Raw genomic sequence first — 25,989 nt, 5'->3', positions numbered from 1 at the left:
GGCTCCCCTTTATCACATACACAGCCCAACAAGACAATGACAAGAATCCACCAACAGCATACAAATCAATATGGCTAACCTGATCCAAAACACCCACCCACCCCCCTCACACACGAAAACAAAGACCACCACAGCCAACCACAAGCAAACAATCACACCCTAGGCCAACCCCCACCTCTCTCACCACCAAAGGAACACAAATGAACACCACAAGCAACGCTGACACCAAACCCTACATACATTAAGCAAAATAGAAACATCGCCACCCGACCCCCCCATCTCCCCCCCCAATGTCTCCACAAATGAAACTGATTTGTAAATATGTTACATGGAAAAAATACGAGAGACATTACACATACTTCTGTAAAAGAAGAAAATATTTAATAAAAAGAAAAAAGAAAGAAATACAAAGGAAAATGCTTCAGCACACAAATAATTTTGAATAATCTTGTGAATGGTGATGTTGAAATTTAAATCTCTTTAAAGTTTCAGGTCAAGTGCTGACACTTGGGAATGTTCAGCTGATCCTCTACATGAGCGCTGGTTCCTCCAATGCCGGGAGAGGAGAAGTGGGCCATGCTGGGGGGGGTCTGCTTCTTGCCCCCTCAAAAATCCATGCCCAGGGCCACGGTCCCTCTGGCACCCCACACACTACGCCCTGCTGGCACCCACAACTCCTCATGCCCAGGCAACACCCAGTTGTGTAACCTAATATGTGGTAAGTTTAGGTATGTTGCACATACCCAAGACAGTCAATGCTGCCATGTGCTGAGGAGTTCGGAGGAAGCAATAAAAACCTGTTTTCCAAGCTCAGTGGTGTCATTTGAGTCAGTGACCAGAGCAGGAGCAGGGTGAAAGGCAAATACACTGAAGATAAGTATCTCTGAGAATGTACAAAGTACCTTTCCCTAAGCACAAGCAAATCCTGCACAATAATAATAATAATAATAATAATAATAATAATAATAATAATAATAATATATTATTTATACCCCGCCCATCTTATTATTAAATAAATTATAAATTATTAAATAATTTATTATTTATACCCCATTGATGACAAAACTGAAATTATAAGGCAGGATATGTGTTTGATGATAAGGAAATGCTACTTTAGTTCAGCAACTTTTCTTTCTTGACATATAATGTAGTTATGCATACTTGTTTTTAAAATCTGTAGCTTTTATCTGCATATTATGGATAATTATGGGCTCCCCCACACTTCCCCTTGTGCTGTGCTTAGAAAGCAAGGGCCCAAGAAGTTTTCTGCTTGACCTGTGCTTAATAATAATAATAATAATGTTACAGAAAAATCTAGGTGTGAAGCTGCTCAGTCACCCAGCTTGTCGGGCAGAGCCCGCGGGTCCCTGCGGAATAAAGGAAGGAGTCCAGCCAACCGGAGCAAATAGCTGTAGACCAAAGTTTATTGCTCAATAGGTTCAAAGAAGAAATTTGAACCCTGAGGATGGGGTGACAAAGACTTTTAAAACTTTCCCACCATATCCCAGAATACAGTTTGTACAGCATCATTGCTACATCATTGCTACATCACTGACATGTCACAAAAGGGGAGGGGTTAACCTTGGCAAACATGTCCAGACAAGTCCTTGGTACAAGATTAGCATAAGCAGACATGGCAGGGAAAGACTCAGGTATAAGATTAGCATAGACAATATGTCCTAAGTACCCACCACCCAAAAGTACAATAGAACTTCCTTTGCATGTCTGGAGCCTGAGGCGAGTCAGGTGATGAGATTTGGCTTCCCCTGGCTAACAATGAGCCCAGCAACTGTCACCCCTGGGAACTTCCTGGAGTCCTTTTTCAAGGGGAAAATAGCTTTGGAATGGAAGAATCTGGCAAAGGAGATGATTTTATATTATTTTTAAACTTCCCTGAGCTGTCAAGTTGAAAGGATACATTCAGGCGTAATATTTGTAACATTTAACTTTAAAGATGCCCCCCCCATAATCTTAATAATAATAATAATAATAATGGTTTATTATTTGTACCCCACCCATCTGATTTGGTTGCCCCAGTCCACGCAGTCTTCCCCACTCCTCTCCCAGAAAATAAACACTCTTTAGCGATAAAACAAGTATCAGTCCAACACTCTTTATCACAGAATCAGAGCAAAGAGCAACCCTCAGAAAACCCAATTTGCCATTTGTTCTGATTCAGCGTTAAAGAGTGCATTAGCCTTTTTTGCAACTGCATCACGCTGCTGCCTCATGTTCAGCTTATGATCAACTACAATCCCCAAGTCCCCTTTCATACGTACCACTGTCAAGCACTGGGTCATTTTTGCCAAGATGCAACACTTTGCATCTGTTGAATTTCCTTTTCTTTGTTTCAGCTCTTATCAAAATCAATCTGAAATTTATTCCAGTCTTCTGAAGTGCTAGCTACCCCTCTCAGTTTGCGCCATCCACAAATTCAGAATGATTCCCATGAGGCTTTCATCTGAAAATTGATGACAAAATGTATAGAGGTGCTGACTGATTCCAGGACACAACCCTCAGTGCCCGATTACCAAATAGGCAGAGTAGGCACTTTTTAGGCGACAATGGATCAAAATAAAAGGATTTGATCTTGAAAGTGTGATAGGAATTTTATGGTCTTAGATATATGGTAATGTTCATAACCACACATACATAGATCAGCACAGGAAGACCAACCTGGAACCATTTTGGTTCCTAAACTGACCAAATGTTTTCTCTGCAAGGTCAAAGTGGAAAAGCTTCCCCATTGTCTTTTCCTTCACAAATCCTTTCTTAAGGGTATGTCTGTGTTTGAATAGGGTGTGACCTGGCCCAGGAACTAAGTATTTATCATTACAAAAGAATGGCCAGGCTACCCAGGAAATCCAATCAAATAACCTGCCAGACAGGAGATAAACAGTGACAGGAGAAAAACAACATGCAAATGTTCTGTTTTAGACAGCTTTTTTTGTGTGAAGGTGTGATATACCTGAGGGGTGGTCTTAGGTTACACCCCTTCTGTGATGTATGTATGATGTTTCTGGGGGTGGTCTTGATCTACAGGATGGGAATTTCAAAAGTCTTTATAAGCCCTGGCACAGCATTTTTGTGGGTCCTCTTCCTCTCCTGCGTGTGAGGGGAGCACCCGGTTGCAACAGATCAATAAAGATCAAGCTTACTAGCTGCTTTGCTTCTCAATATTCTCTGGTTGGCCTCTGTTATTCTCTCCTACCAATAGGGAACCTATGTAAGGACTCTATAAGGGCTCTTGTGTGCCCCATAAGGGAAAAGGGCAATTTTTGTTTACAGCAAAATAAAATTACAAGCAAGCTTTCTTAGTTCAATATTCTCCCACTATAGCCATGGGGCTTCCACAAGGTTTAACCCACCACTGGCAACCCTTCTGGACACGCCCTCAAATCTGCTGAGAAGCCACCAACAAACCATTTCTGAGCAGTTTTTTTGACTCACTGTGAATCCATCTGATGTAACCAGCTTCTTCGCCAAGCTCCCCTGAGGGGCTTTATCTGATAGGAACAGGGATCCCGTGACTCCAGACTTTGTTAGGCAACAAGTCCCTTATCATTTTGCCATGCTGGTTGAAGCTGCTGGAGCATGGATACATATGGGGGGGAGCGGGGGGGCACAGTAGACGCTTCTCACACTGCCTCTTATCTGATGTTGGTTTTTGTCTTTAATTTTGTAGTTCGAAGGCGACCCCTTCATTTTGTCCCGAGGGTCATCCAGTCCAACCCCCTGCAATCTCAGCTAAGGCGTCCACGACAGTTGAGCCTCCAGCCTCTGCTCAAAACCTCCGAGGAAGGAGAGTCCCCCTTCCAAGCCCCGCGGCCTTTCGCAGGGCGTCCGCCCCCCCCCCCCGACCCGGACTCCGGGCAAGTTCGCGGCGCGCCTGGCCGCCAAGCCGAGCCTCCCCCCGGCCGCTGGGCGCCGCTGCCGAAGGGGGCGTCTCCGGCGGGGAGGCGAGGGAGGGAGGCGGAGCCGGGGCGGCAGCGGCAGGCAGGCGGCCTGGGACGGGCTCCGGCGCTCTCGCTGGCCTGGCTCCCTGGCGCGGCTGGCGAGGCGATGGCGGTGACGCGGAAGCTGGGCATCCGCCTGGCCTACTCGGCGGCCGGGAGCGTGTCGGGGCTGTCGGTCTTCCTGGTGTGGAACCTGGCGCCCAGCCTGCGGCAGCCTTACACCGCCGCCGCCGGAGGGCTCTCCGGTAAGAGCCGCGCGCGGCCGCGCAGCCTCGGGAAGCCCGCAGGGGAAGCCCGCCTCGGGAAGGGTCCGCTCCGGGAGCCCCGCTCTCCCGCGCCCCCCCCCCCTGCTCGCCGGGGCTGCGTTTGCAACCCGCTGCCTCTTGGCTCGCTTTTGCGCGGCGGGGCCACAACTTGAAGGGGGCCTGGGGGACTCTTGGCCACCTACACTTTCCGAGCAGCCAGAGGAGGGTTATTTGCAAACTGGCCTCGCGGGACGATCCACACTGGATTTATTTCCGCCTCGCTGCCCCAACCGGAGAAAAACATCAACCTAGTGTCCCTACAGTTCTTCCCCCGGGTGCTAAAGGTCACTTGAATTCTTTTAAGTGCTTTTTCTAGTTGTAATACTTACCAGTTGCCCTTGTTGTGAGTATAAATGTGACAAGTTGTAGCTAATCTGTGGTTTTTTAAATTGTAGTTGGTGGTGGTGGTTATTATTATTATTATCATCATCTGAAGAAGGGACTCGGATGCTATTAATATGGAGAGAGGCGGTTCTTGGGATATTACAGTCCTTAGTTAGAGTTATCCACCTTACCCCAACAGCTCAGAGTGACATGTTAATTCTTTGCAACCCTGGGACGTAGGCGAAGAGATAGCAACTGGCCCATTGATGCCCAAAGAGCTCCTAGCCTATCCCTGTAACCATTAACAGCACTGTAACATATACTTCAGACTAAAGGCAGTATGATAATTTGTGTGCGGGGAGGGGGAGACAATTATTTTGTTTATTACTGCATTTACAGTGGTACCTCGGGTTACATACGCTTCAGGTTACAGACTCCGCTAACCCAGAAATAGTACCTCAGGTTAAGAACTTTGCTTCAGGATGAGAACAGAAATCGTGTGGTGGCGGCAGGAGGCCCTATTAGCTAAAGTGGTGCTTAAGGTTAAGAACAGATTCAGATTAAGAACGGACCTCCGGAACGAATTAAGTGCTTAACCCGAGGTACCACTATGTATTGCATCTTTCTTCCAAGAAGTTATAGGTGCTGTGTGTGAGTCTCCCTCTCCTCATTTTGTCCTTGCAACAGCCCTGTGAGGTGTAGGTCTGGTTGAGAGATGCTGGCTGGCCCAAGATCACCTCTTGGGCAGAATGGGGATTTGAACCCTAGTATGCCAGGTTCTGGTTTGACACTCAGACTGCTGCATCTCACTGGCTGTTAGGCTTTAAAGAGCCACCAGGGCACCTAATATTTAGGATCCAACCTTCTACAAAAATATGGATATGTTGATGTTTAAAAATAGCTTGGTTTCGGCATTAAATTGTTATCAGCTTTGTACTACCAAGTAGCAGTTTTAAGACAAGAAAGGAATTTCAGCACTTGGCACCTGTTGAACTCAAGGCCACTCTAAGCATGACTTCTTCGCCCTGCATGTAGAAATGCAGTTGCATGCAGCCTGTTTGTGGTTTGCAATCCATGTATTTTCCTGATGCCTTTTTGAATACATTCTTCCCCTTTGTCCAGCATCACAATCGTCTCTTGTAGGCAGGCAGCATGGAGAAAACCGTGTGTCTCATATAATTGTCAGGTCATGTCAGGGTACAGCATGTCGTGATGGGATTTTGGCTACTTTCTTTTTGTACTTCTGTAAGTAGTTGTCAGGGCAACTGTCACCCTCTCATTATCACCTTCATGAGAATCATATTCATTTTCTTTCTTTTACCCCCAGTGAATTTCTGAACATGGTTCTGAAAGCATTGATGATGAACTGGTTTAAACCAAAGAGATTTGGGACTTGAAGGAGCACAAGTTCAAATCCCAGCTTCTCTGACTTTGTGACATTGGTGACACTAATCCCTTGGCCTTGGCTATCCTGTCTCTAAAATGGGAACCAGAATAACCAGTCCTGGAAGGGATGGGGATGACCCAGGTGCTGCCTTTGGAGCCTAGAAATATTTTTCAGTACCTGATCATTATTACCCTGTTAGGATGGATATTAAGTTAAATGAGAAGCACGGTAAAACAAATTGCATTGTAATAGAAAAAACTTGAGAGTCGTCTCTGAAGGATTGATGACTTTGTTTATTTGGGGAAAGGCAGCTGCCATTTAATTACATTTTATTTATTTATCCAGTTTGTACACCACCCTTCATGCAGAGATCTTGGGGGTTCACAGCATAAAAATACAAGATAAAAACACCACACACACACACACACACACACACAATAACGACCCCTCCCACCCACACATTTAAAAGGATTGAGGAATTTAGCCAGCCATATTCATTTCTCTCCCCCCCCCATATTCATTCTTTATTAAGTACATATTAAGCTCCTATATAATAATAATATTTTTTTATTTATATCCTGCCCTCCCCAGCTGAAGCCGGGCTCAGAGCAACTAACAACAGTAAAAATAACACAGTTCACATAAAATCACAATCAATTAATTGAAATACATTCTAAAATCAATTCATTCTAACATCAATTCAGAGTCAAATTAATGGCAACCATTGGGCTAGAGTTCTATGAGGATTACCAAAGGAGGGGGTCAGACTGTGCTTTGGCCAAAGGCCTGGTGGAACAACTCTGTCTTGCAGGCCCTGTGGAAAGATGTCAAGTCCCTCAGGGCCCTAGTCTATTGTGACAGAACATTCCACCAGATCGGGGCCACAGCTGAAAAAGCCCTGGCTCTGGTTGAGGCCAGTCTAACTTCCCTGTGGCCCAGGACCTCCAAGATGTTTTTGTTTGAAGACCGTAAGGTCCTCCGTGGGACATACCAGGAGAGGTGGTCCCATAGGTACGAGGGTCCTAGGCTGTATAGGGCTTTGGAGGTTAAAACCAGCACCTTTAACCTGACCTTGTACTCCACCAGGAGCCAGTGCAGTTGGTATAGCACCGGGTGAATGTGATCCCATGGCGAGGACCCCATAAGGAGTCTCGCTGCTGCATTCTGCACCCGCTGGAGTTTCTGGGTCAGTCTCAAGGGCAGCCCCACGTAGAGTGAGTTACAATAATCCAGTCTGGAGGTGACCGTCGCGTGGATCACAGTGGCTAGATCAGGGCGAGAGAGGTAAGGAGCCAACTGCTTAGCTTGTTGGAGATGAAAAAATGCCGCCTTTGTTATAGCTGCAATCTGCGCCTCCATGGAAAGGGAAGTGTCGACGATTACACCCAAACTCTTAACGGATGGCGCTGACATTAATTGCACCCCCGCAAGAGATGGGAGTTGCCCCCCCCATCCCATATCGTCCCAACCCAGCCAAAGGACCTCTGTCTTCGAAGGATTTAACTTCAACCGGCTCCCACGTAACCATCCAGCCACAGCTTCCAAACATCTGATCAGTGTGTCTGGGGCCGAGTCAGGGTGGCCATCCATCAACAGATAAGAGTTGGGTGTCATCAGCATACTGATGGCAACCCAGCCCAAAACTCCGGACAAGCTGGGCGAGGGGGCGCATAAAGATGTTTAAAGCATTGGGGAGAGTATCGCACCCTGCGGCACTCCACACACCAAGGAGTGGCACGACGACAGTTCCCCCCAAGTGCCACCCTCTGTCCCCGACCAGAGAGAAATGTGCGCAGCCATTGAAGGACTGTATGTACAGAGTCAGACCTCTGTTCCATCTTCTGCAGTACAGTGGTACCTTGGTTTGCAACCACTTTGGATTACAACCACATCAAACCCGGAAGTGTGTGTCCCTTTTTTTTGGATTACAACCCATTTTTATTTTTATTACAACCAATTTCTTTTGGGAGGCCCCATTGGTGAAAGTGTGCCTTGGGTTACAACCTGTTTTGGTTTACAACCGGACCTCCGGAACGGATTATAGTTGTAAACCAAGGTACTGTACTGTCTACTGTTAGTGGCAGCAAATCTTTAGGGCGTTGGCCTGTTGCCTTTTCCAGTCCCCAGATCCTTCAGATCTATTTTGACCCTGAGACTGAGGTTGGAGACCTGCATGCAAAGCGTGAGCTCCACCATTTGTCATATATAAACGGCTACTTCTATATTGCCACTAATCCTTACGAGCTATTAGAATGTGTTGTGTTCTGAGCCGAGAACCCGTGGCCCTCCAAATATTGTTAGAAGACCAGCCCTGATCAGCAGTGGTCAGGGATGATGGCGTTGCCGGCCAATTGCACCCACCCCTGCTCTACTTTTGGACCTCAGCATGCAGGAAGGTATAGGCTTGATTTTTGAAGGCAGAAGGCCAGAAGCAAATCTAGACACCATCCTGGAGTTCATGCCTTCATTCTGGCTGGGTGTTCTGGCCCTCACTGGTGATGGAGATCCCACAGGACTGCGCACGTCTGTGTGCAATGTGACTATGGCCACGTTCACAACATACATTTAAAGCACAATGATGCCATTGACATCACTGTACTTTCCAGCGCTCCCTGTGAAGAGGGATTGTTTGGTAAGTTACTCTGGAAATCGTAGTTCTGAGAGGGCAGCTGGGCTCTCCTAACAACTCACAGCACCCTTTAAAAACCACAGCTCCCAGACTCTTTTGGGAGGGGAAGGTGGTATCACCATGCTTTAAATGTATGACATGAATGTGATCCATAGAGAATGCAGGAGAACCCACCCATTAATGAGCTTTTCCCCATCTGCCATGTCTAGCATTCTGACAGTTGGAAGCAAATTTTGCAAGGTTGCAGTCTTCTGTCTTAAGACGATGTGAGCTGTATGTAAGTGAAAGCTTCCTGCTGAACCTCTGGGCTGTGGAGTGCCTTAGCTGGGAGCTATGCCCAGACGGGGAATCTTATACCCTGTATCAGAGCTTGGTTTGGTTTGGCAGGGCAGAGGCATGCCAGTTAAAACATGTTTTGGTTTGGGGTTTTTTTATGAAATCATTTTTATTGGTTTTACAAATACAAACTATAAATGAACACAAACTAGTAAAAACATATCTATATAAAGAGATTCTCCAAATCTCAAGACTTCCCCCCATCTCCTCCATGGGGGGTCTCATTTTTAACATTACAACTGCATATTCATCCGTATCAAACCATATTGTCCATAATAATTTTTACACTACAAGTGAGTCAAAATCTTGCTCTTGTTTCCATCTGCTTACAGTGGTCTCCTAAATAACTTACAATTTCCCCCCATTCTTTTATAAAGTTTTTATCCTCTTGATTTCTGAGTTTTCCAGTCAGCTTTGCCATCTCGGCATAGTCCATCAGCTTGGTTTCCCATTCTTCTCTGGTAGGGACTTTGTCTTCTTTCCAGTTCTGGGATAATAACATCCGGGTGGCCGTTGTTCCATATATAAATAGTATTTTCTGCTCCTTTGATATTTAGTATCTGTAATTCCTGATAAAAAGGCTTCTGCTTTCTTAACAAAAGTTATTTTAAGCATTTTTTATTTCATTATATATCATCTCCCAGAATGCTTTTATTACCTTACAAGTCCACCACATATAATAAAAGGTACCTTGTTTTTCTTTACATTTCCAGCAGATATTTGAACTTGTCCTATACATTTTTGCTAACTTAGTAGGAGTCAGATACCACTGGTACATCATTTTCATATAATTTTCTTTCAGTGTACAACATGCCGTAAATTTCAAATCTGATTTCCATAACCTTTCCCAATCTGCCATCTGAATAGTATGTCCCAAATACTTTGCTAACTTGACTTGTTCATCTTTTGTGGGCCGGTCTAATAACCAAGCTATACATTTTACATAATGATTTAACATTATTTTCTAACAAATCTTTTTGAAATCTTGATAATTCACAACTAAAACCTTTCTTTTTATCTATCTTAAATATATCATTTAATTGGTGAAACTGTAACCAGTCCATTATTAAATCCCTTATCTCATCATAATCTTTTAGTTTCACCAGCTCCCTATATGTCAGCCAATTAATTCTCATATTTGTTTTTTTCAAAGATATTACTTCTAAAGGGGAAAGCCACCAAGGTGTTTTTTGCTTTTTCCCATACCAGAAAGATTGATTTTCTTATTAGATGATTCTGAAAACCTTTATGCACCTTAGCTTTCTCATACCGTAAGTATGCATGCCATCCAAATCTGTTGTCATGTCCTTCCAAATCTATTATACCTGCCTTTTTCAATATCATCCATTCCCAGAGTCAGCAAAGACAGGATGCCTCATAATAAGGTTGTGCTGTAATAAACCTCTTTGCTCTCTGCCTCCACAGTTGGGGGCAGCAAGGCTTCTGAATCCCAGCTGCTGGAAACCACAGGAGGGAAGAGGGCTCTGGTGTTCAGATCCTGCTTGCTGGTTTCCCACAGCTTGGCAACGGTGAGAACAGGGTTGGCCTGATCCAGCAGGTTCTTATTTTGTTCATATGTGTTCTCTACAGCTCAGTTTTGCAGTAGTTTACAGATATGTTGAAGCTTGTTTTAATGAAACAGTTGCACTTTGTTTTTCCTTCTGCTCAGCAATTTTAGAATATTAAGCAGTTTAGTTGCTTTTAATCAACTAAGTAAGTGGTTGAGGGGAGAAATCCATGAGCTGTGCTCCTTCAGACAGCCAATGACAGCTCACATGACTGAATGCTGATCCATAGAAAGCAAATTCCTTCCACATAGAAAAGGACTTTTGGGTAGGAGTGTATTTTGTAAAGGAGCATCAGAGCCCTTTCCTGCAGCCTGAAGCAGTGCAAGACCATGAGAACGAAGATGCCTCCTCTTGACCTGATGATGGGTTATCAAAGTGTGCTGACTTACCTAACTAGGTGCTGCCCCCACCCAGTTTCAGGAGGTCTTCGCACCCTGAATGCACCTCAAATGTTTTACATTTTGTTTTAGTTTGTGAGGTTTTATATTCTTGAGGTTTTAAATGATGTATATTGTATGTGTTTTTTTTAATTATTGTACACTGCTTTGAGACCTACGTGGTGTGAATAGCTCCATAATGGCCAGGGATTAGGAGTCCAGTCTCCTCCTCCACAGTTTCCTCATGCCTGCTTTATGCGATGGGAGCTCCCCTCAGATCTCAAGGAAGTGCCCCACTGAATTGGGGAGTGGAGCTCTGGAAGGCGGAAGCCGCTCTCCCTGATTCTTGGAATGAACCTGCAGGACGATAACATTCATTCTTAAGAAGCTTTCTTGCTATTTTTAAGTCAGGCAGGTAGTTCAGTCGATTGGATAAAGCAAGGCTTTGGATTAAGATCTTCTCCAAAGGGAGACGTTGCCAGACAAGTGGATAAAAAGTTCAATGTGGATGTGAAAGACGGGAGAAGCAAACAATGCTGTGTGCTGTGCAAAAGTGGGGGGTTGCATCCTGTACAGGGCACACTCTTTTCAAGCTGACCTGTTCTCTGAGCACTGCTTGTTTTGTAGCAAGATGGTTCCTGTTATTCAAGGGTTTGGGTCAGGGATGAGCATCCTGTGGCCTTCCAGATGTTTTTATTAATTATTACATTTATGTGCCACCTTTGTTTTCCAAGGAACTCAAGGTGTACATGGTTCTCCTCTTCTCTACTTCATTCTCACAACAACTCTGTGAGGTAGGTTAGGCTAAGAGATGGCAACTAACCCAAGGTCACCCCGTCACCCCGACGACACGTCAGGCTGGCTGGGACAGAGGAGATTTGGAGCCCAACAGCACCTGTTTAGGTAGATGGCAGCATTCTGTAAAACCAGAAAATATTGTCTACTTGGCACCTAAATGTATAACAAGCATGTGCAACTGTAGAAAGGTTAGGCATTGTGGAATACCTGGAATGAGGCCTTGGAGAGTTGTTAGCAGTAAGTGTAGACTGAATGGGGAATCTGTAGATGCAGTTGGACTCCAATTGCCACCAGCCTCCAGTAGAAGGTTGCTTTATATGCTCATATGTAAAATTCCCTGCAAAGAAATGCTCCTTGTGTGGGTGGGAGAAGAGGCTTCCCGGATGGCGCTTCAGCGTCAGACTGCGTGCATCTCATCACTCCCAGGACTTACTCGTCAAACCTGATGCCACATTGGTGAAGGTTCTGTGTGAAATCTCCTTTCAGTTTTGCCTTCAGGCTCACTTCTTACCCACTGCTGTGCCAAAGGGTGCCTTCACACAGTCAAAGCTGTTAATCCAGCTGGCTGCTTTGGTGAATTCTCACAGCCGTGGTTGCCGCAGTTGGGGGCATTGCAGGAGCCCTGGGGCTCAAATTAGGCTATTGCTGGAGTGTTGATGCTCAATTTGGGGGTGTCTCCAAAGGGGCAAAGATTTATCAGGAGGCATGATCTTGAAGGTTGTTTTTGGCAGGGTGCATGAGAATGTGAAGGAGGCGAGGCTGCTTCTGTCTTGAGCAATGATCGCAAACGTTTCTTGTTCCATTTCAGGAATGCAAGCGGAGACTTTACCAAGAAATGAGTCCGGGTGCAAGGCTGCATGGGTGTGGGCCAAAAGGATCACTGTCTTTAGGGACAGAATGATTCCTCCCTTGAATGTCTTCCTCCTCCTTTCCAGCCAGGCAGTTGCTGATGTCACTTATCTTATTCCAACATTCAGAAAAAGACCGAAAACACACACACAAAAGTTCAAAACAACTGTATTGTGGATCTGCCCAGTTGAGCCTGCCAAGGGTTTGTTTGTCCTGGATCTGGACCAAATAGATCCTGCTCAGCTGAACAGCCTTCTCACAATTGCTTGTTGTCCCCGGGGTCAGGTAGCAGGAAGACACGGAGGAGGCATTTGCACACTCCAGATGTTTTGCAGGGGAAGGGTTGCCACCACTCTGCCCAGTGGGGTGATAGGACGGCTTAGATAACAAAGACCCTAAACCCCAATCTAAACCCTGTTTATCTGAGTGTTGGAGAACTGGGAAGGTCTTTAATGCTGTTACTAGCAATGCCTTCAACCCTGTGCCTAGTTCAATTTTAATTCAATTCAATTCAATTTTGGAGGCTGCTGTGCAGAGTTCTTGTTTTGCCCAGCATTTTCTGCCAAGTCACTCTGAAGACTTCCCTTCCAAAGATTCCTTTGCAAAGTGCAGCGTCAGGTGTCCCCTAACACAAGGAGGCAGCCTTGGGTGCTGAATCAGTTTCTGACGCGTGAGGGGGGGCCTCTGACCACACACACTTCCTGCTGAGAGAAGCGCCCTCTGGAATGACCCTGCATTTTTTAAAAAACCATCCATATTATTTTAAATGTAGACCAGAAGATTGTTTCTTTTTTCTTTTTTCAGTTTGTCAGCAATGTTGAAAATATTATTTTTAATGTGTTTTTTTTTTAAAAAAAGATTTTCTTGATTTACAAAGGTGTGTGCAATCTCTCTCTCATTTTTCCCCCCAGGTAACTTTTTTTTTTTTTTTTTTTTTTTACAAATCGGTTTCATTTGTTGAGACATTAGGAAGAATAGGGGGAAAGAGGTGGAGGGGGGAAAGATGAGTGGGGGTGGGGTCGGGTGGTGATGTTTCTATTTTACTTAATATATGTGGGTTTTGTGTCTCAGTCTCAGTCAGTTTTATTGCACATAGCCAAAGGCTGCCACAATGTACACAGAATTATTTGACAATTAAAAGAAAATATACTGAATTGGTAAAAAAAGACTTAAAACATTTATATTATTAAAACATTACGTACTCTAAACAAAGCTATAAAAGTACCCCAATGTACAAATAAAAACATTAATCAATAAAATTCATAAGCTAAAATCATCACATGGTCACTAATGTTAAAAACAATATCAATTAATACAGTGTGCAATTTATACTCAGAGTTTGGTGACAAAGATAGAGCATAGCCTGAGGTAGATAGATGGGATCAAATAAATTCATCTCCTTTGCAATTAATGGCTACCTTGGCTATATAATTTGCTCTAATTTTCCTAGCAGCAGTTGCAAAAAGTGCTACCCGCCAGGTCACATGCTTATCTGTGTCTACAAGGAGATATAACATCATATCAAGGGGGTTCTGGCCAGGGGACCCTGTCATTATAGGTACCAAAAATCTTTTCCTTGCATCATTATATAACGGACAGTGCAAGATATAATGCATAAGGTCCTCTACTTCAGAACATCCCCTAATGCAAACACGTTCGTTTTTTTGGTATGCCTCTATGTCTCCCATCTCTATAAGCAGAGCTTATTGTATTTAGTCGTAGCTCTGTAAAAGCTTTTCGAAGCTGTGCAAAAGTCAGTTCGTTAAAATAAGATATGTGTTCATTGACCTCTCTAAGTTTAAAATACAATGGGGCGCATGTAGATGTGCACATAGAGTTTAGATCGCTTTTAGTTGCCACTGCCCTTATGGTTCGTTTAAAAATATTTTTCTGTGAATATAAGGGGAGTTCTTTAATCTCAGTCACTGAGAGGTCATATTTGTCCATCAGTTGGGCAGCATGAAGTACCCAGTTTTTAAGGGGTAATCCATTTGAGAGCTCAATCAGGCATTTTTTTGGTAGCCTAGTGTTGTCAATCTGTTGAACTCTAAACCAGTAACAGAGAATTCTTTTATCTATTTGGCTCTCTATGCTCAACATGCGAGTTTCCAACCTGACCATGGCAGATTGCACGTCTTTGGGTAAACCTAAAAGAACTCTTAAAAAATAATTCTGTGGGGGTTCCAGACCGGAGACCTTTGAGGTACCCCAAACCTCTGCACCATATAAAATCTGGGCCATTGTTTTTGCTTTATACACAGATAGAGCTGGATTGACCAGATTTCCACCTTTACAGGCAGCAAATTTCAGAATGGCTTTTGCTGATTTAAAGGCTTGCAATTTAATATTGGATAGCTGTGTATTCCAAGATGCCGTTTCTGAATAAATCAATCTGAATAAATGATATGATAGCCATGTTCAAATATATAAAAGGATGTCACATAGAGGAGGGAGAAAGGTTGTTTTCTGCTGCTCCAGAGAAGCGGACACGGAGCAATGGATCCAAACTACAAGAAAGAAGATTCCACCTAAACATTAGGAAGAACTTCCTGACAGTAAGAGCTGTTTGACAGTGGAATTTGCTGCCAAGGAGTGTGGTGGAGTCTCCTACTTTGGAGGTCTTTAAGCAGAGGCTTGACAACCATATGTCAGGAGTGCTCTGATGGTGTTTCCTGCTTGGCAGGGGGTTGGACTCGATGGCCCTTGTGGTCTCTTCCAACTCTATGATTCTATAATTCCAGATATTTAAACGTATTTACTTGGTTTATGATGTGTTCATCCAGGTGCCAAACATGCTTTTTAGAACGCTTCCCAAATACAATGACCATATAAACAATCATAGTTTATAGATAAAGCATTCCTCATGCAATATGAACTTAATTTTGCAAGCAGCCGTCTCAGGCCCACCTGGGTTCTAGATACAAGTACTAGGTCATCAACATACATTAAAACTGAGAGTTTTTGGTCGAGAATTGTGACAGGGCAAACTGTAGGCCCTCCAGTTCTTTAACCAGGTCATTAATATAAAAATTGAACAGGAAAGGTGCCAAAATGCATCCCTGTTTGACTACAGTAATGGTCTTAATTCTAGTTTTGAGATGGCCAGCCAGATCCACCTTTACTTGTATTGGTGTATCAGTATATAATGTTTTGATGAGAAATAATAGACGGAGGTCTATATTTGTCTTTTCCAATTTTTGCCACAATGCGTGTCTGACTTTAGATCGATAAAAGCAACATACAATTTTTGCTTCAAATTATGGATGTATTTACATAGCAGAAAGTTCAGCACAAAGCACTGGTCCAATGTGGATTTCCCTCTTTGGAAACCTGCCTGGACTTCAGATATCACCTTATTTGTATCTGCCCATTCTTCTAGTCTCCCAAGAAGGAGCCTGGCATATAGTTTGGAGGCTACATCTAACAAACTAATGGGTCTATAATTGGCAGGGTTTTTCTTATCGCCCTTTTTATATATTGGGGCAATTATACTCAACTTCCACCCTTCAGGTATACGACCTGAGCTGTTAATGTATGAAAACAATTTTGCAAAAATGGGTGATCAGAAATCAAGTCTTATCTTATAGATCTCTATTGGGATCATGTCTTCTCCGGGAGCTTTATTAGCTAGTTGGCTTGCGATTAGCCTCTTAATCTTATTGGGCCATTCTGGCAGTTCTGATAACTGAGTATAGTAAACTTGTGGGGGTAGGTCAGTACAGGGGCCATATATTTCTGTAAAATATGTCACCCAATCCTTTCCTTGGACAGATGCTTCTAACGAGTAGCCCAGCCCATTTGTGCCTTGGGCAACCAGATGCCAAAATTTCTGTGAGACCTTTTGAAGTGCTGCATCTCCTAATTCTTTCCACTGTTGTTCATAATATATTTGTTCCTGAAACTCCTGGCAGTCTCCACACAGAGAGGCTCTTAAATTGAACAAACTGAGCTCTTTCTATTTTTCTCTCTCTTTTTTGGTTGGGGGAACCTCTCCTTGTTTACTCCCCACGGTGACGCTATGCCTGCTAGTAAACGCCACAGGGACCCAGAGGATGTAGCTCTCTCACCGGTTCCCCTAACAATCTAAAATAGAGGACTTTTTTTTAACAAATCTGCTTTTACAGTTCCAACAAAAAACCAGTTTTCTCCTCTTGAAGATGATTGTGAGTGTGGGAAGAGTATTCAAGGTGAGAGCGTGGAACTGGATCCAGCAATGGGGCAAGTTGATCCTGTACTCCTCAGAGAGGAAGGAATAACAAGTAGGGAGAGCACCCAATTAACTCTAATTGCAAGAACGGTTGAGCATATCTTCCAGCAAATTAGAGGTATTGCCTCTCAAATAACCCAATTATCCAAAGAGGTCCACAGTTTATCAGTTAATAACAAGCAGGCATCAACAGAACACCATAGTACCAAAGGAAATTGGCGACAACAAGAGCAGACCCCTAAGCTCGACATAGAATGTGCAGAGGCTCTTAAAACAAACCCTTCCTATTTAATCTTCCAACCAAAAAAGATCTGCATGACAATTTGTGGAAGGCCAGATCAAACTCTTAGCTGGAAAGGTGCCCAGCATTCCAAATGACATTTGTCAGACTTACTTGGCATTGGACTTACAGAGATTGACCTCGTTAGGACTGAACTCTTGAGTACCACAAATCAAAGCCCAAAAATTATGTTAACTTTCCCCCCCACTAGACTGCCCTCTGTCAAGCAGAGGAGAGTTTCCAACCCGGGTATTTCGTAATTCTATTGTTGCACCCTTATGTAAGATGAGGACTGGTGCTTCAGAGGGGCTTACAAAACCAAAGCCTGGATCCCCAATGGAAGTAATGACATCACAAAAAAACTTGACAGGTGGGGAGGAAACACATGCCTGAGTTGAATTCGCAGGATCGTGCCCAACATCAAAATAACCAGGTGAGCCAAAAGGAACAGCCGATTCCTCTAGATAATCATCTTCAGGAATCTGAGCACTCTGTAAATCCTTTGGAAGAGGATTTTCTCAGCTCAGCTCCTTTAGGAATCTCCCTCAGGAAGAGCAACAAACAGTTATCAAGAGGCTTGATCTTATGAGCCAGACATTGAAAGAGATTAAAGAACCGGAGGCAGAGATTGATAATAGATCCAATGGCCACAACAGAATGATAACTCTAGAACCACTGGAGTATTGGACAAAGATGAGATACTTAGATGAGGAGGAGTCAGGAAACACACCCAAGGAATCCCCACTGGCAAACAATTTGCAAAGAAAAGGCCCGGTGATTACAAACGTGAGCACTTTATGTACAACGACTGAAATGATCGAACATCTGGATTATTCCACTAGCATTAGCAATAACCTGTTGCCTCAAAAACTGGTAAACTCTGAGAGCACATCGGCCAACAATTGACTAAGAGTAAATCACTGTAAAACAATTAAACTTCTCTCATGGAATGTAACAGGGTGGATGAACAAGATCCAAGACAGTGATTTCTGTTCTTATCTACAAACACATGATATCATCTTTCTTCAAGAAACCTGGGCAAAAGAGGGCACTATGGTTGAATTACAGGGTTTTACCAGTTACGCTCAACCAGCTCTTAAAACTGTAAAGTATGGGAGGCCTAGTGGGGGGCTGGCGGTGCTGGTGTCAACCTCTCTTAATGTATCAATTCAAAAGTGTCCCTCGTTGACCACCCCTGATTTTTTAGTGTTGTCCCTTTCTGATAGTCTCCTGAGAAATACTTATTGCATCTGTGTGTATATACCTCCAGTAAAGTCTTGTGGGGAACCGAGATCATATTGGGATAAACTTGACCAACTACTTGAAAGTATAGACTCTCTGTCACCTAACCCTCGGTTTGTCTTGGGAGGTGACTTCAATGCCCGGATCGGCTTTGTTTCCCCACAAAATACAATATTATCTGGACTAAACTTGGAGGACGAACCTGAAATCTGTCAGAGGGCAGCAGTGGACACCACCTCTAATCACGCTGGGAAACATCTTTGTGAACTTATAATAAAGCATAACCTTTTGTTATGCAATGGGCACGGTCAAGGGGATCAAGAGGGTTATTTTACTTTTATCTCCCCCAGAGGATTTACTAGGGTTTTGTGTCAGCGTTGCTTGTGCAGGTTCTCTGCTGTTCACTTGTGTTCCTTTGGTGGTGAGAGAGGTTGGGGTTGGCCTAGGGTGTGGCTGTTCATTTGTGGTTGGCTGTGGTGGTCTTTGTTTTCAGAAGCCTGTGTTTCTGTAGCCTCTCTGTGGAAATTGGCACCTGCAATCTGGGAAGTTCCCCTTCTTCAGAGCTGGCAAAGCACTGCTGAACTTCCTGTTTCCCCACCCCTAAAAAGTTGCAGGAATCCTGTCTTATTGCACATCCATGGTTCTTTCAGAACAGCCCTTGCCAACCTTGTGCCCTCCAGTTCCTTTGGACTACAGTTGCCATCACAGCCACTGGGCAGGACTGATGGGATTTGGAGTCCAGCAGCATCTCCAGGGGCACATTCCACGCTAGACTTCCCGCTTGGGGTGGGTGTAACAATTACGCCAGGGCTGGGGGATCCCTGTCTCTCCAGATGTTGCTGGACTTCAGCTGCCTTCATCTTTTGGCCACACCAGCAGGGGCTGATGGAGGTGGAGTCCAACATTACCTGGAGGGCCAAAGGTTCTCCTGCCCTGGTCTGAAGACACCTGGTCTGAACACCAGAGATGCAATTCCAAAATCACATCAGTGCACATAATACAAGCCCTTCAGACAGAGTAACCTCTTTTGGCTGGCTGAACTGGTAAAAGTGGATCCTCGCACCACCACCCTCAATTTCCCCTCTTGTAAAGATAAAAACACCTGGTTCTAGGAACAGGGATCACCTCCTTGCTACTTCTCAAAGCTCAGGCACTTTTACATAGGTTTGTCTTCAAACCTGTGTTTGATCCCTCAGTACATCCCTGAAACAGCTGCAGATGTTGCACTCAGCCCCCCCCCCCGCCCAGTGCTGATGGCTGTCTGCAGCGCTGTTTTTCACCACAGGAGGGCATTCCTTCCACTGTGTCCTCTCCCTGATTTTATTTGAAGTGGTGAGATCTAAAGGTGTGCACTAATTCAGAATATGGCAGCTAGACTGGTGACTGGGAGTGACTGCCGGCACCATATAACACCTAAAGGATCTTCACTGGCTCCCATTATGTTTCCAAACACAATTAAGTGTTGGTGCTGACTTGTAAAGCCCTAAACAGCCTCAGCTCAATATAACTGAAGGAGCGTCTCCACCCCCATCGTTCAGCCTGGACACTGAGGTCCTCCTCTGAAGGTCTTCTGCTGGTTCCCTCAATGCAAAAAGTGAAGCTACAGGGAACCAGGCAGAGGGCCTTCTCAGTAGTTGCACCCACCCTGTGGAACGTTGTCCCATCAGATGTCAAGGAGATGAAGAATTACACAACTTTTAGAAGACATCTGAAGCAGCCCTGCACCGGGAAGTTTTTAATGTTTCACGTTTTACTATGTTTTTATATGTGCTGTAAGCCACCCAGAGTGGCTAGGGAAATAATAAAATTATTGTTATTATTATTATTACTACTACCTATTGTGGAATACAACCACAATAGGTGTTTGGTGGGTTTTTGAAAAATATTTTTTCCTGCTCAGACTTTTCTGTTCTGTTTAATGGCAGTGTAGTGCCCTCCAGCTGTTTCTTGACTCCAACTCCCATCATCCTCAGCACAGCCAATGGTCAAGGGCTGATGGGATGCGGAGTCCAGCAGCAGCCACAGTCTCCCCACTCCTGGCCTAAGACCTGTGTGGAGATGGATGATCTGCCCTGCAGTTCGTGTTGCCATTGCTCTTGATTCTTCCCCTTCTTTGCTCCCCCAGGGGTGCTGGCTCTCTGGACCCTGATCACACATGTGATGTACGTGCAGGATTACTGGAGGACGTGGCTGAAAGGCTTGAGGTTCTTCCTCTTTGTCGGCGTTCTCTTTGGCATCATCTCTCTGGTGGGCTTCTGCACATTCCTGGCCTTGGCCATCTCACAGCATCAGTGTAAGTTGGGGGGGCATTTGCTGTTCGGCTATAGCAAGAGCTGAGTAGGTTGTGTGTGGCCCCAAAAACAAAACAAGCAAAATCAAAATTTTGCTCCCCGAAAATGCTGTATTCTGCAATCCATAATCCTCAGCTGCAGAACACTTGCTTTGCTCACAGAAGGTCCTCAGTTCAGTCCCTGGCATCTCCAGTTGAAAGGATCACCCAGCAGCAGTGGGGGGGGGGGAATGGACCTTTTGCCTGAGGCTTTGGCGACTCGCTGTTGGAAAGAGCAAGCTGCACTGAGCTCGATGGGTCAGTAGACTGGCTTGGTCTAAGGCAAATCGGGATGTGCAAAAGATAGAGGGATGAGCCACAGCTGCTGCTTTGTATGCAGAATGTCTCAGGTTCTGTGCTGGGTATCTCCAGCCAGAAGAATCTTGTCTCTGTGGCTAAGAATTTACAGAAGGATGGCCCAACTTTTTATACCAAGTGGGCTGCAAGAGGATTTTGAACCCACAGGCCACACCACTGCCTGGTTGTGGAGGTGGGGAGAGCAAGGCCAAAATTAGACATGCACCCCCATGCTGCCTTCCCAAAGGTGGATAAATGAGGCTCTGGGCTTTGGGAAGGAGGCACGAGGCTCTGGCAGGGTCCTAGAGCCCTCCCTCCCTCATTTCCAAAGCTGAGAAAGCACTAACTGGGCTTTGGGAAGGTGGAGGTAAGACTCTAGGACCCTGGCAGAGCCTTGTGCCTCCTTCCCAAAGCCCAGTGTCTCACCTGCCCAACTTTCGGAAGGCGGCATGCTGAGGGCCGCCAGAAAATGCCACATGTGGCCCTTGGGCTGCGCATTGGACCAGCCTGATTTACATAGATGCTACTGTTACGAATAGACAATACTGGGAGAGATGGACTAGCAGGAGTCCAACTGAGCATAAGAGAAGGTCATATATTCCCATTAGCATTATTTAGTGTTTCCATGTGTATTGGGGAGGGGAATTTGTTAGGGAACCTGCCTTGAAGGGGGATCCACTTTAGGTTCAACTTAGAGCCAAGGGGAGCTTTGCTTTTGCTTCTGAAGCTTCAGGTGTCGGCCTTCCAAAATGCAGGGAAAGGGATCCTGCACACCCTCCTGCTACTGCAACTCCCACCACCCCTGACTATTGTCCATGCTGGCCGGAGCTGAAAGGAGCAGGAGCCAAGCATCACCAGGAGGGTCTCAGGTTCCCCATCCCTGCTGAAGCCCATCCTGCCTGGCGATTCCCATAGGAGGCATTTATTCCACTGGCTTCCTTTGGTTGTGGCAACTCATCCAGTGGAGTTTTCAGTAATGAGCAAGGGAGGCTCTTTTCTCTCTCTCTCTTTTGTTTAACATTATTAATGGTGCTTGTTCTTCTGTTTAGCCCTGAAAGACCCAAAGAGCTACTACCTGTCCTGTGTCTGGAGCTTCATCTCCTGGAAGTGGGCCTTCCTCCTCAGCTTGTACTCTCATCGGTACAGGAATGAGTTTGCAGACATCAGCATTCTCAGTGACTTCTAATAAAGACCCAGACTTCTAAACTCCAGCAAGGAGAGGAGGCACGTGGAAGGAGGGGAGGCCCCCCTCTGGACAGACCCTGGCAGGAAGGTGCTGGAAAGGAGGACGACCCCTAGGAGGCCGAGAGCAGGAGCCTGCGTCCACCTCTGCTTTCCCTCCCTCTGCTGGCTTCCATAGGCGCTCTCCCTGATTCCATTTACCTGCTGCTCTGGCTTGCTCCCTCAGTCTCGTGCATATGTGTGTGTTTTTAACTTTCACCAGCGTTTTGTTCCAGCTTGGAGGGATGGCTCAAGGTCCACAGCAAGACCCAAGGTTCTGGTCCAAGTCCTCCTGGGCCCAATACATTTCCCTCTTGTACTTTGGAGCAGTGGGGAACAACATGAAGGCTGAAGAAACAGGCAGAGCCACCATCGCCACCCATAGCCGTTGTCTTGTTGCTGCCTGCCGGGTGTGTGGTGAAGGCCCAAGGAGGTGAAGAAAGCAAGGGACTCCTTTCACAGAGAGATGTATTTTCATAAGCGCAAGGCACAAATCCATTTTAAGAGGAAACTATTTTGAACAAAAGCCCTGACCCCGTTGTCGTCTTGCCATCGCTCATGGCTTTTGAGGCAGGAAGAACGTGGGGAGTTTTGTGCCCCAAATAGTCCCCCTGCCCCAGTTCTTCTCCTGGCTCCTTTTAAATTGTTGGGTTTGATGTTTCAGAGTGAGATTTAGACCAGGGATGGGGAAGCTGTGGTGCTTCAGCTGCTGTTGGGCTCCAACTCCCAGCTGCCTCAGCCAGCATGGCCAGTGGGCAGGGATGCTGGGAGTTGTAGTCCAGCAACAACGGGTGGACGACGAGTTCCCCATACCTGGTTCAGGTGAAGCTTTGTGCCTGTGCTGACACTGTCCCTGCTGTTGAGGGTTAGCCCTATGGAATTTGGAAGGGACATAAAACACCCTTCAAACCCCTTTTAAGGGTCAGCTGCTAATGTCTTCCTTGTATCCATTGTCTAAAACTGTTACATTATAAAGCAGAAACAAAGCATTTATTTAGACTCTAATGCTCCAGTCAGTTCTGAGTGTGTCATCTGTGTCTCACACGTATGTTTGGACCAAAATCCGTAATTGGCCACTTGGTTCTTGCACATGGGGGTGAGTGGGTCAGTGGAAGAGGAGGTTTCATGCCTGAGGATTGGGGGTGGCTGGGGTAGCCCTGTGCCCCTTCGCCCCAAAAGCTCTTGGACTCAGCTCCCAACAGCCCCCAACCAGTATGGGGTCAGGAATTATGGGAGTTGGAGTCTAGCGGTAACTGGGGGCCCCTTGAAACCCTCCCCCCCATCAACTGAAAATGGACTTCGACTAAGGAATTCCAAGATAGCCACTGGTGGTTGCATTAAATAGCATCACATCTGCATTTTATTATTGTAACACTTAGCCTTTTAAGATCAAGCCTGGGCGGGAGCAGAGCTGGCTCTAGGCAATGGGTGTGATCTTGTAAGAAGGAATGGGTTCTCGGAATCTCTCTGCATCACTTGGATCTGAATCGTTGCATCTGAACACCTGTGAGAGTTTCACTGCGCTCTTAACCCAGAACCGTTTGCTAGTACCGGATTCTGTGGCGCCATTTCTCTTCTCCACCCACCGGCTCACACCTTTCCCCTTTGCAGTGCTGATCTTTCCGTTGGGCACAGAGGGCTTGCTGAGCGCTTCCCATCTCTTCTCAAACAGAGAGCTGTAACCATCAGCTTGTGTCTGGTCTCATCCAAACTAGGGCTGATGGACACACTGCCCGAATTTCTTAACATAACCTTAAACTTGACAATGTGACTAAGGGATGGACCCACTCTTTATAAACTTTTTACATCCTTATACTGTGTGTGGACCCTGCACACTGGATGCTCCCCAGGTATTTAAGTGGTGGCTGGCCCTTGTTGTTTCCCGGTTTGCCTGGAAGCAACTTGATGAGAACCAAGTGTCCCCTTTGGAGAAGCAGGAGTTGTTCACGCACTGAATGTGAGCTTATTGCAGATCTAAATCTGGGCCTGTGAAAGAACGCTAAGCAGTTCCCATGTGACATGCCTGGAGACCCAAGGAAGACAGATGTAGCAACTCTTCCCACCTTTCAGTGAATTCTGGATTCTTCATGCGGCTTCCTGCACTTTGCAACAGCTTCACTGTTTTTAAAATGGCCATCTCAATGGCCTCAGAAGTAGATCTTAAGAGATTGGCAGGTTAATGCAGGCACAGCTATTTGTAAAGGTAACTCGGACCCAAACCATTTAGGACTTTCGAACTCATCCCCATCAATTTGAATTGGGCCTAGAAACAAGCGGTGCAGCTAGCAAGTCAAAGTGTGATGCTCCAACTTCCTGCCCACAACCAGGAGCTGGTGAGCGGCATTCTTTGCAGCTTTACGTTTCTGAACCATCTCCAATGGCAGCCCCATGTGGAGCACATGATGATGCCCACTGATTGTCCCCTCCTGAAAACAAGAAACTTTGAGAAGCACAGAAGAAAATTGGTGGCTGCCTATTGTTCTCTATTTGCAAATGCAGGAGAAGCAAAAGGGCAAATCCTGTTGCCTCGTGGCCCATTTAATGGAATGAGGGGCAAGCAGGGATAATGAGAGAGCGGGTGACTAGCTAAAGAGGACTTGGCCACTGGTGAAAAATAATCTGCCACACCAGCAAGGGAAGTCAGTGGGCCATCTGTAGTGCCTGCAGGTGTAGGCAGGCAAGAGGGTGCTCTCCAGGGGCTGGACTCCAGCTCACATCCGCTGTAGCCAGCATGGGCCCTGGCCAGGCATGATGGGAGCTGGAGTCCAACAGTATCTGGAGGGCTTGAGGCTGGCCATCCCTACCTTCTATCCTTTGCTCTCCATGGAAACTTTGGCCCTCGGCTCATTAGGGGATGGGACCTTGTGATGTTGCCCTGCTTTCGCAGTACAATTCATAGGCTGCTTTCTGTTCCCCTGCTTCAGCCCTTGGAAATAACTTTTACCAGCGTGTGATTTGTTCTCCCCTCTGTGTGCGCGCGCAATATTGGGGAGTCAGTGCACAAACGGCTTGCCTGGGAGAAGACTGTCCACATGCCACTTTTGTTATAAATAAAGGGGGGAAACAGTACAAGGTGTCTGACTGTTTTTCTTGCAGAAGGAAGCCAAGAGGGGGGTGGGTGGGTGGGTGTGAGACAGAGAGAGAGGCAGAGGGAGGGAGAAACCCCTGTGGCTGGGGAGCTCCTGAGCCAAGGAAGTGTGTGTTTTTGCCCCCCTGGTAAGAACTGGTCTAGTACACACATGGTCTTGGTTACCTGTCTGAATCCGTCAGTGGATTTGGCTGCAGGGAACTCATGGCACCAGTAAATTCACACAAATTCCTTTTTCTTATTGGAGCAGAACAACTTCAAACAGCCTTTGAAGAGCTTAGAATCTCAGATATGACAACAAGGGGGTGTGTGTGTGGAGGGCTTCCAGTCCTTTAGTTCTGCTGTCCTCAACCTGATGCCCTACAGCCAGCTGGAGGGCACAGGGTTGGGGCAGGCTGGTCTGGTTTCTCTCCATGGTTAGCTGCAAGCCCACATTAGTTAGGTTGCAAGAAGCTGGACTTCAGTGTTCAGTTGCAGTGGGCAGTAGGGCAAATGTTACGAGAGACTTGCAGAGAAGATGGGGGAAGTTTGCTGTTTTGCACATAGCCTTAGGTTGTGTGGTGGCATTATAAGTTATTTTCCAAAGCTGATGTGTGACTTTTGCAAAGCAAATCCTGTTTGTGCTTCTCGCTCCCCACAATTGTGTATTGAAAAGCACAGCCAGGCACCCAGCCTTGGATCATACCTGAGCCATGGGCTAAAATGTGCATTGTGTTCCTTATTCAAAACTGGACAGCAGGTGGAATTTCAGTGCAGCAGGCATACAATTGGCTTAATATTTTGCTTCTGTTGTACC

General features: G+C 45.7%; 1 protein-coding gene across 1 annotated transcript; it reads left to right on the top strand.

The window, feature by feature from the left end:
* The first annotated feature begins 4,040 nt into the window (after positions 1 to 4,040).
* Positions 4,041 to 25,177, top strand: SLC48A1 (solute carrier family 48 member 1). The gene is made up of 3 exons (XM_082209070.1): positions 4,041 to 4,201; positions 20,384 to 20,551; positions 21,934 to 25,177. The coding sequence occupies exons 1-3, from the start codon at positions 4,063 to 4,065 to the stop codon at positions 22,068 to 22,070; spliced, it is 444 nt and encodes a 147-aa protein (XP_082065196.1). The 5' UTR covers positions 4,041 to 4,062; the 3' UTR covers positions 22,071 to 25,177.
* The last annotated feature ends 812 nt before the right edge of the window (positions 25,178 to 25,989 follow it).

Source organism: Podarcis vaucheri (assembly GCF_965113315.1).
Source record: "Podarcis vaucheri genome assembly, chromosome: 2".
Taxonomy (NCBI): domain Eukaryota; kingdom Metazoa; phylum Chordata; class Lepidosauria; order Squamata; family Lacertidae; genus Podarcis; species Podarcis vaucheri.
The sequence above is the reverse complement of the archived record's forward strand: the minus strand, read 5'-3'. Positions and strand labels throughout refer to the sequence as shown.

What these genes read in the sequence shown, in the direction of transcription:
- SLC48A1 (XM_082209070.1), top strand. Translation starts at nt 4,063, where the DNA reads ATGGCGGTGACGCGGAAGCTGGGCATCCGCCTGGCCTACTCGGCGGCC. An exon ending in CGCCGCCGGAGGGCTCTCCG is followed by an intron (nt 4,202 to 20,383) that starts GTAAGAGCCGCG and finishes TTGCTCCCCCAG; the next exon opens with GGGTGCTGGCTCTCTGGACC. An exon ending in GGCCATCTCACAGCATCAGT is followed by an intron (nt 20,552 to 21,933) that starts GTAAGTTGGGGG and finishes TCTTCTGTTTAG; the next exon opens with CCCTGAAAGACCCAAAGAGC.